Here is a 14,890-nt window from a genome sequence, read left to right on the forward strand (position 1 = left end):
ACACACGCGCGCACACACACATGCTAATTGAACCCCAGCTGTGCACTCCCGCACGCCTGAACGCACACAATCACCTCAAGCACCACAATCATCTCAACCCACTTTATCAAAATTCAAAAATAGCAGATCTACAAGCTCACAGCGCTTCACTTTGTTTTCTGTACCATATTCTTTTTACATAAATCTTCTCTTCTGGCGGTCCCTCGCTCAAAACCTTTTCAGATGGGGGTCCGTGGCCAAATACATATCAATTTGGGGGTCCTTGACACGAAAACATTTGAGAACCACACGGCGCTCTTGCACATACAACACACACACACACACACACACACACACACACACACACACACACACACACACACACACACACACACACACACACACACACACACACACACACACACACACACACACACACTGCACCACTCCCCCTCGCCCTCTTGCTTACCGATGAAGGGTGGTGGTATCCCCAGACAGTGTCCCCAGAAGTCGGGGCAGCAGTCGGATATGGTGCGGTTGCAGAACAGGTCGCAGTAGCAGATGGTGTCCAGGTAGGGCACCGTGCACAGGTCGTCTCTGCCGGGACAGCAGGGGCCCGGCCTCCTCTGGCAGTAGGCCCCGAACGGGTCCCGGATGCCCCTCATGTGCAGCGGGCTGGCCAGCTCCCTCCTGGTCCTCCTCGACGAGACCGCTCTGTCTGCTGCACTCCCATCTGCCACCACTAGGAGCAGCAACGCTGCCACGGACACCAGGGTGAGCTTCATCGTTAATCTGTACAGAGGAATATTGAAACAACAGATAGGTTGATTGGTGTTTCAGAGAATAGCTTGTTTCTGTGAAACGCACGGTTGAGATGTTGAACTCCTCTTTGCGTAATATTGACTCATTCACTGCCAAGGGCGATTTTGATGACATTTTTTCCCAAAGGCCCAGCCTGCCAAGGACGACTTTTTTGTGTTTTTTGGCGTTTCCACTAGATGGTGCTCTTCACTAACACATGAAGTGACCATTTCATCCCCAGATACACACAGAACCAGGAGATCACGTGATCCCAAGATGTACAACGGCTCCATTCACTTCCTGGTTAACAATGTATTTCTTTTTTTTTCTCGCAGAAGCACAGTGAAACCCTCCGTGATTAGCAACCATCATGGGGGATCGATCATACTGGAGATAAATATTCTGTGACTACTTGAAAAGGTAAGAAAATCAAAAAAATTACTGGCAGTGGATGATTTATGTACGTATTTATTTTGCAGTGAATGAGTTAAAGATGAATTCAAAGATTGATTGTGTAGAATCAGCAAAATTTCAGTGGAAATGTCCTCTTTCAGCAGAAAGAGGAAATAGGTGTCAGGTATTTGTGGATGACAAGACAACATCACATGGTATAGTCTGGTGATATTCCTCTGAAGTTCAATGACAAAGGTTTTGTTAAAGTTGACAAGCTGAGCCATATTATAAGAGACACACAAAAAAAAACACCAGACCCAGCAGTTAGTCAGTCAAAATTGTTCGCACTTCGCTGAGAGAAAAGGCAAAGAGGTTCCGGGGTGAGAGGTGTAATTGAAGTATGAGTACTTTGTCCACCGCCCGCCGTTTGATCCTTAGAGACACACACACACACACACACACACACACACACACACACACACACACACACACACACACACACACACACACACACACACACACACACACACACACACACACACACACACGTTTGTATTACTATACTTGTGAGGACATCAACGCTTTAGGAAAGCGATTTTATGGATGTAATTTAAAAATACATATATTTTGCTAGTTTTAACTGTAAGCCTAAAGCCGAAAAACAGCAGATCTATAAGCCCACAACGCGTCGCGCTGCGACGCGTTGTGAGCTTATAGATCGGTTATTTTTCGGTGCATGACACTGGCGCGCAACAAAGTATAAATCATGTTTAACTCTAATTCCGATCCCTAAACCTAACCTCTAAATGTTTAATCCTAACCTGAATGTTTTTCTAATTGTAAACGTATGTCTAAAAAATGTTTGTTTAACAATAAAACAACCTTTTGTCTTGTGAGGACCAGGAAAACGGTCCTCACAATGTAGATTTCTTCAAATTCTACCATACTTGGTCCTCGCAAGTATAGTAATACACACACACACACGCACGCACGCACACACGCACACACACACACACACACACACAGCGCAGCACAGCACAGCGGAAGAGTCTAAACTAAGCTGGCAGTCGGTCCCAAATAGAAATCCACATGATTCTTGGAGACACGTTCATCTGCTTATGTTTTTTTTTCTCTAGCGCACTTTGAAACAGCCAAGGAGAGAGCAGTTAGATAGTGACAATAACACAGAGAGAGACAAAGACAAGTTCAGTTCAGGCCCAAGGACTGCGTGGTGACAAAGCACAAAGTCCTTCTAATGCTGTGTGTGATCTACTGACGGGTCATGTGAGGTCTTGGGACCAAAGGCAGCTTCTTCAGCTCCTTGTTTCAGCTCCCAGCAGGGCCTCACGGCCAGGCCTTTCATCTGTGTCCCTGGCCCCCGGGTGCCTCTTGCTCATTTTGTACAACTATTGTGTTGTTTTTATAAACCTTTTCCCAAGAATAAAGCAACACATTTTCCCTTTTTTTCCCTTCATTTTTGGTCATTTTTAACCACTTTAAACCTGGTGTCACTATGTTGGGCATGTTGGTGAAAACAAAAAAGATCTGTAGACCTGCTGCTAAAATGATATCCTGCTATGAATTGAAGAAACCTTTGTTTGTCTGTCCATTTTACTCCTCAGTGGTTTAATCAATCAGTCTGAACTTACGCATGTGCATTGACCATTGGCATGTAGACAGATTTCTTGTTTACCAACTTTGAGACTGCAGGCACAGGTGCCCGTTTCATGTAATCTATTCCCAACAGATCCCCAAACCTGTTGTTTTGGGGATCACTCTGGCGAGCGCTGGTTTCAGTTCATTCAACCTCCTCTGTGTGTTGGCGTCTTACCAGCCAGGAGACATAATTATGTACTTCACCTCGCAACGGTATTGTGCGCCGAGAACAGCTGACATACAAGCTCACAACGCGTCGCGGATGCGACCGTTGTGAGCTTGGAGGTCTGCTATTCTCTGCCGTTCTCTGCACGCAACACCTTTGCACGGCGGAGTATAACTTAGGTTTGAGCTGCGTGATCAAGCAGGCTCTGGTGCCGTGATCATAGAGCGCTCCCTCTGCGACTGGACGTGGGGTTTGGGGGACAACTGCTTTGAGAATCGCTATAATTGTTTACACACAAGTTGACCCAACATAAACCACGGCATATATTTCAAGAGGCAGAGATCACAGTAAACATCCTTACATCCATCCTAAACCTCCTTCTTCCACACTTGCAGTTTTGTGCTGCTTTGTTTTTGTTTTTAATTGTTTTGTCTTTTATTGTACAAAATGCCATATGTGTGTATGGTTTATGAGTTATGACCGAAATAAACTTTAACTAACTAACAATGGGAGGAAAACAGCATCTGAAAGTTTGATGGAATGCATTTTTACACGTGAGGCTGTGACCACTTTTACATTGCATCTAATGAGAGGTCGGGTTCTGTTGGCCCCGACCTGCGCGCGCATGCTGGTTCTTATCGGTGTGACGTTGTCTGGAAATGCATCTATGAAGGGAGTGAGGAAGCATTTCTGTGAACTCTCACTGCTGTGGGTAGAGAGAGAGAGAGATGGGGCGAGTGACTCCTGGGAGCAATGCCAGTGTGTTAAATGATTAGCAAGTGTTTCCAATTGTCTAATTGTGCTCTCCCCTTTATAGTAGCATGTTGTACCTGGGCTCAGAGCTACACACACACACACACACACACACACACACACACACGCACACATGTGTCACGCACGCACGCACGCTTGCACGCACACACACCATCAGAGAATGATGCCAGCAGAGAGAGAGCTGGGCTCAACAATGCAAGTCCCAGCAAGACTTGGCTACACATCAGTGTTACCAGATGTTTGATAATTATCGTATTTGTAGGATAATGTTACCCTCTGTACGATCAATACCCAAAAATGCCCAAATGTACGATCATTTTGCCATATCACAAAAAAGGGTGTGAATTTACTAAATTCCCGAGCTGGCTGCCGATTTGGCTTTTGAAAATAACTCAGGAAATCAGTAAATCTGACCCTAGATCTGTACTTGGAGGCATTAAAAACACCGGTCGCGTCTTTCCAGTCCAGTTTCAGACTTTTATTTGTGTAAGGTCCAGGAGGTTGCCTGCTTCCACGCAGCATAAAGTGATGCGTTTTTGTCACGTACTGTAGGAGCCTCAAACAAGGTTGTTTCTTACACTAAATACACAATGTTTTGTGAAATTACATTTTTACACGACGTGTGATTTCTCTTTTTTTGGCTGTGTACGATAGTTTTCTTTCAAATACGATAATGTTAAGCCTCCTGTACGATAATTCAACATTTACCATCTGGCAACACTGCTGCACATAGCCTATAGCAGGGGTCTTCAACAGGGGGTCCGGGACCCCAAGGGGGTCCTCAGAGCTACTATAGGGGGTCCGCCAAATTTTTGTGTGATAGGATTTAGTTTTTTTACATTAACCACTTGAACCATAAAATTAATTTTCAGAGGGAAACATTAGCAGTGCGAGGCGTTGAGAGCTTGTAGGTCTGCTATTTTCGGCAAAGAGGCTATAGGTGTAGAGGGGAAAAACAGCAGACTAAGTAAAAAAAATCACACCCTGTGTGAAGGAAGCGGTGCCTTTGGGGCGGGGCGTAACTCATTTCAGTTCGTCCCTATTGGTGGTCTGAGTCCACTTACCAAATTTGTACTTGGTAGCATGCTGCAAACTGGAATAATGGCTGTTTAAAGCCCAGCCAATGGGCAGACAGAGGGGGCGGGGCTTAAGTAATTACAGTTTGTCCCTATTGGTGGTTTTAGTCCATGCACAAAATTTGTACTCCGTAGCATGCTGCGAACGTGAGTTATGGCTGTTTAAAGGCCAGCCAATGGGAAGACAGAGGGGGCGGGGCTTCAGCAATTCATGCTGGTCCCTATTGGTGGTCTAAGTCCACATACCAAATTTGGACTTGGTGGCATGCTGCAAACTGGAGTTATAGCTGTTTTAAATCCCGTGCCCTAAACGGGCGGACGGACATAACATACGCGGGGGGTCCCTGGACCCCGCTGTGATAACTTCAGAAATTCATGCTCGTCCCTATTGGTGGTGTAAGTCCACATACCAAATTAGGACTTGGTGGCAGGCTTCAACCTGGAGTTATAGCTGTTTTAAATCCCGTGCCCTAAACGGGCGGACGAACAGAACATACGCGGGGGTCCCTGGACCCCGCTGTGATAACTTCAGCAATTCATGCCCGTCCCTATTGGTGGTCTAAGTCCACATACCATATTTGGACTTGGTGGCATGCTGCAAACTGGAGTTATAGCTGTGTAAAATCCCGTGCTCATCATCCCGTGCTGATACGGACGGACGGACATACGGACAAAGTCAAGTGTAGAGCGGTTGGCACCGCTAAAAATTAATAATCTGAAACACAATTTTATACAATATAGAGTAGGGGGTCCCTGCTTCATCTCTCTCTCAGCTAGGGGGTCCTTGGCCTGAAAACGTTGAAGACCCCTGGCCTATAGTATACCTATGGAACTGGAGCACTGATATGTACGTGTGTGGCCATGCGCAGAAGCTTTAATTACCAAACAAGTCTTATCATTTGTGTCGGCGAGACCCCACAGTATAGCACTCAGCGTGCTACAGTGACATAACAACCAGCCGATGGACGGGACTTTTATACAGTTAATGTGGCAGGTCTCATGCATGATGAATGTCCTTTTGTCCCTCTACATGTCAGCTTGTAGATGACATGTTCTCCAGAATAGAGGGACGCTAGGGGACCGGTCAGGGTAATTAGGATAACACATGAGAGGTGACATTATCATCCAAGATTAGAATGCTATCACACTGACAGGAAACTAAGTAACTTCCTGCTGTCAGAGATAATCTGTCACACTGAAAAAGAAACCTGACTGCGGACAGACACACACACACACACACACACACACACACACACACACACACACACACACACACACACACACACACACACACACACACACACACACACACACACACACACACACATACATAGACGCATGCACGCACATACGCACACACAGAAACACTCCTCACTGTGTGTGTCCTCCGCTGAACAATTACTCTCTGTGTATTTAGGGAGCGTACAGATAATGAGAGTCTATCTATATATATATATAATGTGATGCCATGCTTGGGCAGCATGGTGAACTGAACACATCAATAGAATCAGCTGAGAGAGAGAGACAGTCAGACAGACAGATAGAGAGAGAGAGAGGAAAGGAGAAAGAGAGAGAGGGATAGAGATAAGATTAGAGGAAAAGAGAGGAGAGAAAAGAGGGATAGAGGAGAGAAAGAGGGAGGAGTGAGCAAAAGGTGATCTTGCATTTGGACCGTCCTCAATTATCAGGACTAATACATGTTCATAATTGACAAATTGTCGTGTTCAGTTGGAATTAAGTGGAGGGAGTTCTGCTCAGTTGAGTCTCCATCGTACAACGTGTCGTGTCCCATGCCGATAATATCTATACGTACAAGCCCACAATGCATGGCAAGTTACGATTCACAACATGTAAATTAGGCTTTACTGTATGTCTTCATATACTCGGAAAGACTCCTGCACAACTCTGCTTGTGATCACACTTGCTGACATGCATGATAGCATAGCACTTGCATTAACATCCCCACCACTTGATGTAGTCTCACATAGCCATAGACCATCAGAGATCTCCTAGCAATACATCTGGTGATGTCTAGATTCAATGTACAGTATTAGCTAAAAGTGGGTGAAAACTATTTGGAGATTTAAAAACAAACAAAGACATTAAGGGCAGTCCTTCATATTGGCATATATAGTGGCATCAGGATTGGTTTCCAAAGCAGTGTAGGTGGATAAAGTACTCACATTATTTACTTAAATAAAAGTATCAATACTGCAATGTAGAAATACTCTGTTACAAGTAAAAGTCCGGAATTCAAAATGTACTTGAGTAAAAGTACAAAAGTATTGGCAAGCTCACAACGCGTCGCGATGCGACGCGTTGTGAGTTTGTATTTCGGCTATTTTCAAATAGCCAAAGTTTTAAGGGCTGAAGTTGTGTGTATGTTTTGTAAGCTAAATCTACAAAGTATAACTACTGTAGTAACTAAAGTGGTCAAATAATAGTAATGGAGTAAAAGTACAATATTTGCCTCTGAGATGTAGTGGAGTAGAAGTAAAGGTATTGGAAATTAGAAATACTCAAGTAAAGTACAAATGCCTAAACATTTTTACTTAAGTACAGTACTTAAGTGCATGTACTTAATTACTTTCCACCACTGCAAAGCAGTGTAGGTGTGTTGGAATGACATTAAAAGTCTGTCCTGTGTGCATTGAATACAGCTCTGCAGCCTGCTTTGAATACAGCTCTGCAGCCTGCTTTGTTTGTTTGTCCTCATCTCAGTGGCCACACAGTCAAAGCTGGAGCTTTTATTTAACTCTCAGAGTGTAAAAAAAAGGTCCCATAAGGGTCACTCTGCATAGCACTGTGCAGTAAAGCAGGGATTAGTGATGTGTTTGTGTGCAAACTCCCAACTCTCACTTTCGAAGGCCAACAAAGGACAAACAAGTCATCGTGTGTGTGTGTGTGTGTGTGTGTGTGTGTGTGTGTGTGTGTGTGTGTGTGTGTGTGTGTGTGTGTGTGTGTGTGTGTGTGTGTGTGTGTGTGTGTGTGTGTGTGTGTGTGTGCGTGCGTGGGTGTGTTTGGGGGCTCAGGTTACTGTACAGGGGACCCAGACGAGGGGCCCGGAAAACAAAAGGAGCGGGTCGGCCACCGCTTACATAAATAGAAACATTATTAATTACCCAATCAGGACCTCAGGACACAATGGACCCTCGAGTCGGGCAGCATATAAAGCCACACTCCGGAAAAAAAGCTCTTTTGCTGTGCTGTTTTCTCTACATGACTGCACCTTCAGTTGACATGGCTACATGTGCACACGCACGCACGTACGCACACACACACACACACACACACGTACACATGCACACTGCTCAGTGGCGCATGGTGGCATGGGCCGGTCCCTCTCTTTGGACTGGTCTGAAGTGTTTTTGTTGAGCAGCGCAGGACAATAACACATCCAGCACAGCTATAGCCTCTAGAACCAGCTACTAGCGCCTGGGGGTCAAACTGTGGGGCGTAACACCCAGTACAGTCTCTAGGAGGAGTTGTCAAGGACCGCCCAGAATGATGGTTTTTTTTTGGCTGCAGACCCCCTGTCTCAAAAAATATTTTTGTGCGAAGATTTTTCAAAAATAGCAGATCTACAAGCTCATATCGCGGCACGAAGTGACGCGATATGAGCTTGTATATCTGGTATTTTTGAATAACCAGTAAGTAAAAAATATGGTTAAAGTGGTTAAAATGATTGTGACGCCATATTAATTAGTCTTGCTGGGGACCCCCAGGTACCCTTGGGGGTCCCCAGACTCCACTTTGAGAACCAATGGTGTAACTAACTAACACCTCAGTGACATTAACCAAGTGTTGATGACAACACTGGCTGTCAACAGCAGTTCCTCATTGAGCACCATTAATGTTTATCATGTCAACAGTAAACAGTAGAGGCCACACAGACAGCTCACCAGGGGTCTGGGGTTGCCAATTGGAAAGGAGAGGAATGTTAGAAAATGAATAATTTCAACCTGGCAGCCCTATTTTGTGCATGTCATTATTGTAAAAAAAAAAAACATCTTCCAACTACACCTAGAATAAAACTTTAGTGTTTATTCGTACATTAACGCCCTACTTGATCATACTACAGCGTCACACATAGCTTGAGCTTGTACATCTGCTACTTTTGCTATTTTCGACATTTTCCACACGACAGAGTTGTTATGAGATATATAAAGCACGTTGTTCAATGTACAGCCATACTAACACCCTGTACAAATGTTCAGTAAAGGTATCAATTTAAATGATTCACTATTTTGCACTTTATATGGGAAATATTACAATATTGAATAGGTCATAATAATTATGTGCTAACATTTAATGTTAAATTAAAGCTGCAATCTGTAAGTTTCCCATCCTTCTATTTGAACCAAAACGTCCACCGCTCTTCCAAGACAAAAATCCCTGCTTGGCCCACGGAATAAATTACGCGTATGAGCTTCAGGCAGTAGTACTTCAACCAGTAGGTGTCCTACCCTACCACCTCCAAGCACTGCACATGTACTAGTTATGTTTACGGTTTACAGTTTAGCAGACGCTCTTAATCCAGAGCGATTTACAGTAAGCAAGGACACATGTATGTTGTACTAACATACTCCACCATAGTGATTGGTTAGAATAAAATGTTCATTAAAATAAAAGTTCTGGATTGCAGCTTTAACTGTGAAACTATAAAAAGTTAACCCATAAGGGTCCGGATTTGAATGCATATGGTCCTCAATACATAATGCACATGGTGTCCCCGCTCCTTCTGAGCATCCATATGAAACTAGATTATACAACAATGATTGCATTACACACACAGTAAAATCCTCAGTGTTCATTTAGCCATCTGTAACTCTGGCAACGTACTGATGTAACCAAATGGACCCTTACGGGTCCATTTGGTTACATCAGTACGTTGTCAGAGTTAAATGAACAGCACAGATTTTACTGTCCACACAGGCTGTGCCATATGGCTCATCATCAGTGTTGCAGACAGACAGCTGCTCACAGGACAGATGAACCCACCCTATACAGTATGTCACACACACACACACACACACACACACACACACACACACACACACACACACACACACACACACACACACACACACACACACACACACACACACACACACACACACGCATACACGTGCACACACATACACGCACACACACAAGCAGACGCATGCACGGTCAGAATTCTACCTCTACATGTTTCAAGAGATGGCTCAAGGAGATGCTCTCCATTGCTCAGATGGAACAGATCCGTCATGACGGACAGAATACACAAGCTAATAGTTCCAAAAAATGGGGATGCCATTCCTGGCATTGCTTGACAATAGTTGAGTGTGTGACCTGGATATCTGGCTGCTATGGTGCTTCTTTCACTAATAGACTCTTAACTATATCTGCTTTCTGATGGTCATCCATCCCACCCATGTGTCTTTCTTTTGTGTCTTTTGTTCCTTTTTGTCTAGTTGTTCTTCTTTCTGTATGTATTGTCAAAGGGATAGTTCACCCCCAAAATGACTTTTTTTCTATTGATTAGTCACCCCATGGAGATTGAATTTTGTTCATTTGTTTGTTTTTGTCGCATTCCTAAGCCAATAATTTGATGACCGGCAGTGTCTCCTACCGGTCCGCTGGTCATCAAATTATTGGCTTTGATGAAAACAAAGAAAAAAACATGAATTCAAGTCTCCATGGGGTGACTAATCGATAGAAAAAAAATATTTGGTGTTGTGCATTGTTGTGTACTATTTGACAAAAAATGTAAATAAAGTATATTTAAAAAAAAAATGAATTCTACCTCTACTCTCTCCCTCTCTCACAGCTATCTGCAGAGCCACTCGTTGAGTCTGTGAGAAGAAGAGCTGAACTCTGTAACAGTGCTTTGTGTCTCTGGACAGCAGATAAAAAGTCTGCACGGCAGTGACTCAGTGGATCATTCTAGAAGAGCACAGTCCTTGAACATTATCAACACAGAGTGCTTCTCACCTCAACCTCACATTCAAGGCCCCCATGGGGTAAGCCAAAGCACCACACAAAACTGTACAACACTGTAGCGTGTAGCCTATACCACATGAAACTGTACAATACTGTACCCTATACCACACAAAACTGTACAATACTGTACCCTATATACCACATAAAACTGTACAATACTGTAACATGTACCCTATACCACACAAAACTGTACAATACTGTACCCTATACCACATAAAACTGTACAATACTGTACCCTATACCACACAAAACTGTACAATACTGTACCCTATACCACACAAAACTGTACAATACTGTACCCTATACCACATAAAACTGTACAATACTGTACCCTATACCACACAAAACTGTACAATACTGTACCCTATACCACACAAAACTGTACAATACTGTACCCTATACCACACAAAACTGTACAATACTGTACCCTATACCACATGAAACTGTACAATACTGTACCCTATACCACATAAAACTGTACAATACTGTACCCTATACCACATGAAACTGTACAATACTGTACCCTATACCACATGAAACTGTACAATACTGTACCCTATACCACATGAAACTGTACAATACTGTACCACTTAAAACTGTAGAATATTGTATCACAGAATACTGTAGAGTACTGTAGATAGATAGACCTTTAATCAGTCATTAATGACAGTTACAACAGTAAAGAAGGAGACACTGGAGGACAGATGAAGGCAAAACAATAAAAGTAGATGTAGTCACAGTAACAGTGCAGAGCGGTGTATGACAGCCTTGCCATTAACTGGACATTAGAACATCAGAGTAAAAAAACTAAACAACAAACAGACGAATCTTCCATAAAAGACTCAAAGAGCTAATAACACCACAGTCCTATCGCATAGCAACAGCAAAACCATAACAAGAACAGACTAACCCCCCAAGAAAGAGCATAAAGGAACAAAACTCCACAGTTCTGAGATATTTATACTATAGAATAGGATACTGTACCACTTAATACTGTAGAACAGTGGTTTTCAACCCTTTTCATATCAAGGTCCATTATTTATTCGGCATTAGAGCCAAGGAGCCACCGTTTGATGAGATTTAGACTCTCAGACCCAAAACTTATATACACAATTCCATGCTGTATTGATGTTGGTACCATAGGAGAGATGACAGGCAAACGTTGATCAAAATAACAATTCTTTAATTAAGTAATGCAGATGTTTAACAATAATTAAACTCTTGAGAGCGTAAAATGAAACCAAATGGACCCGTAAGGGTCCATTTGGTTTCATTTTACGCTCTCAAAGAGTTAAAGATCTAGACTATTAAGGCTCCATTTGGTTACCAACTCTCCATCATTTAGCTGGGGACCACCTGGTAAACCCCTCAAGGACCACTGGTGGTCCCCGGACCACTGGTTGAGAACCACTGCTGTAGAATACTGTATACAGGTGTGCCACTGGACACCTTAACAGTAAACATCCTGAGTGCCACACTGGCAGTGGCACACGCACACACGCCACCACACAACAAACACAGGTGAGAGCAACGGATTAGCCCTCCTGATGTGTTATCAGCGCACAACACACACACACACACACACACACACACACACACACACACACACACACACACACACACACACACACACACACACACACACACACACACACACACACGCACACACGCACAGAAGGAATAGCCTCAATAACCTTTGGCACACACACAGTGAAATCCTCCTGTTAATACTGTAAGCTCAGAGAGTGTACAAAGGGAACCAAATGGACCCTTCATTGGCTCCCTTTGTACACTCTCTGAGTTAAAGTAACGCGCCAGGATTTTTTTTTACTGTGCAAATCTTCTAGGTCGGCCTTCTAATTCAGGGTACAGGGTTTCACATCACCTCAAATCCATTACTGTAATTACAGTTACGCCGGTGTGCGTTGGGTTGTTGTGTCGCACACAACACGCTCACACACACACACCCACAAGGTAAACATTTCCATAACACAGTGCCATAAAAGAAGACGTTGGCATGAACCTCATAAATACTGGTACCAACACATCTTGGCACAGACATGGGGGGGAATTTACTTGGCTAGAATTAACATTGTGATCGGCAAGTGTTGTTGTAGAAGTCCAAATACATTCTTGTCTTTCTTAATCCTGGAATGTGTTGAGAGATCTTCTTTAAAGTAGTGACATGACAAAAAGCACCAGTGTGCCAGTCAGTGGGTGGGTGACGGGGCAGGCAGGCAGGGCAGGCTATAGGCTGCACCTGCCTGGAACCTGGCATAGACAGAGGAATCCAGACAGAGGAAGGCAGAGGAAGGAGAGTTGAGAACTGCAGAGAGGGAGAAAAAGGACATCAAAAACTTCCCTTACCTTTTTGGGTTGTGAGGTTAAAAGATCCCCTTGGGTTTCGACTGTAAATCCAAGATGTCAATATTTTTTTTAATAAAAGTTTCAGGTCTCCTCTGCTGTTCCTCAGGTATTAACTCTCAATCCCCAGGTAGAAGAAGAAGGCTTGGAGAAAGTCAGTCCCTTCCTTTCTCTGTCTGTCTGCCCGTCTGTCTGTCTGTGTGTCTGTCTGCCTGTCTGCCTGCCTGTCTGTCTGTGTCTCTCACTCTCTCACACACTGGCTCTAGTGGCTCGGATCCTGTCTCCTCCTCTATATAGAGGCAGGCACAGAGAACCACTCCTCCTAGCCCCCCCCCCCCCCCCCCCCCCCTCACACTACTGCATTCTCTCTCCCTACTCTGTCCCCCTGCCAGCCTCTGTGCTCTCTCTCTCTCTCTCTCTCTCTCTCTCTCTCTCTCTCTCTCTCTCTCTCTCTCTCTCTCTCTCTCTCTCTCTCTCTCTATGTACACTTTAACTGTACCTATATGACACCCACAGGTTTAGCTATCCCCATCATTCCTCTCCTATCAAGATTGGCACACCTCCAACTCTGTATATATAAAGAAACAGGCCGCTCTGTGTTTTTTTTCTGACTGAAAACACTGCTGTTTTCTCTGTGACAGTGTACTGCGGCTTCTTTTTTATTTGGTTCAACTTTTTTCCACTGTCACTTTCACTGAACCGCATGCAGAAGCCAAAGACGTTTCCCCTTCACTATCTGTGGCTTTTCCTTGTCTGTGATTTCACAGCCAGGGTCATCCACTTGTTCCTGTCTTGGCAGAGTGGTATATCTGACCTCCTGTCCGCCATCTAGTGGTCAGAACAAGCAATAACTAACCTGCATTTTAGATTTTGATATTTATTTGTGAAATGTCTTTCTTTAATTCTGATAGTAATCATTGCCATAGAGTGTTTGTTCAGTCTCCCCATCTCAACAGCTCTTTGGTGATAAGAAAATACATTTTCAGTTTGGGATATCCTATCAATGTTATTCAATCAGGAGAGAGAACCCATACAGGATAAACAAGTTAAATTGAAGTTCTCCTGAGGAGATAAAATTGGTACCTGGAATAAAAAAATCTGTTTAGAACAGGGAGACCCCAGTGACTGAACAAACGCTCTATAGCAATGATTACTTTTGTGATATAGAGCTATGACTTTTTAATCTATGAGCTGATGATGCTCTTGGGACTATATTTAATTATCCTTTGTCGTACAATGGTGCTGCAAGCTGAAATTAGCAGATGTACGTCAAGGTCACGACGTGTCCCAATGCGCCAAGTTGTGACTTGTAGATCTGCTATTTTATAAACTTAAACTTAAACAAACAAGTTTAGTGACTTGCTTAAATATAGCCATTTAAGTAGCAGGGGATTGAATTAGGGATTTATATTGTGACAGGACAAGTGTTGTGATCACTTCTCAGCTGCTTGTGTCTGGTTTCATGAAACACATGAAAGCCCGTGGTGGCTGGAGGGTCTCGTCTCCTTCTGCTTTTTAAAATGTTTACTGCCCCACTGCCCAGCCTCTACGGGGCAAAAGGTTGACTGACAGCTGAATTCTAAATGACCAATTAGAAGTCAACGAGGTATTGTGCAACGCTAACAGAGCCCCCAGCTCCCAGCAAAGTGCCCGTCCCGGGACGGGCACTTTGCTGGGAGCCCTCCAACAAACACAC

The 14,890-nt window shown here is 43.8% G+C and overlaps 1 protein-coding gene across 1 annotated transcript in view; it reads right to left on the minus strand.

Annotated features, from left to right (window-relative positions):
* The window catches only part of tinagl1 (tubulointerstitial nephritis antigen-like 1), a 63,320-nt gene extending 49,887 nt beyond the window's left edge, over window positions 1-13,433 (minus strand). The window contains exons 1-2 of the mRNA XM_084081025.1: window positions 13,198-13,433; window positions 449-771 (exon numbers count right to left, since the gene is read on the minus strand). Of these exons, the coding sequence (XP_083937151.1) occupies window positions 449-764 (316 nt within the window). The 5' untranslated portion in view covers window positions 765-771; window positions 13,198-13,433. The remainder of the gene's footprint in view (window positions 1-448; window positions 772-13,197) is intronic.
* Window positions 13,434-14,890: the final 1,457 nt, after the last annotated feature.

This window comes from Gymnoscopelus microlampas, assembly GCF_963454915.1.
Source record: "Gymnoscopelus microlampas genome assembly, chromosome: 15".
NCBI lineage: Eukaryota > Metazoa > Chordata > Actinopteri > Myctophiformes > Myctophidae > Gymnoscopelus > Gymnoscopelus microlampas.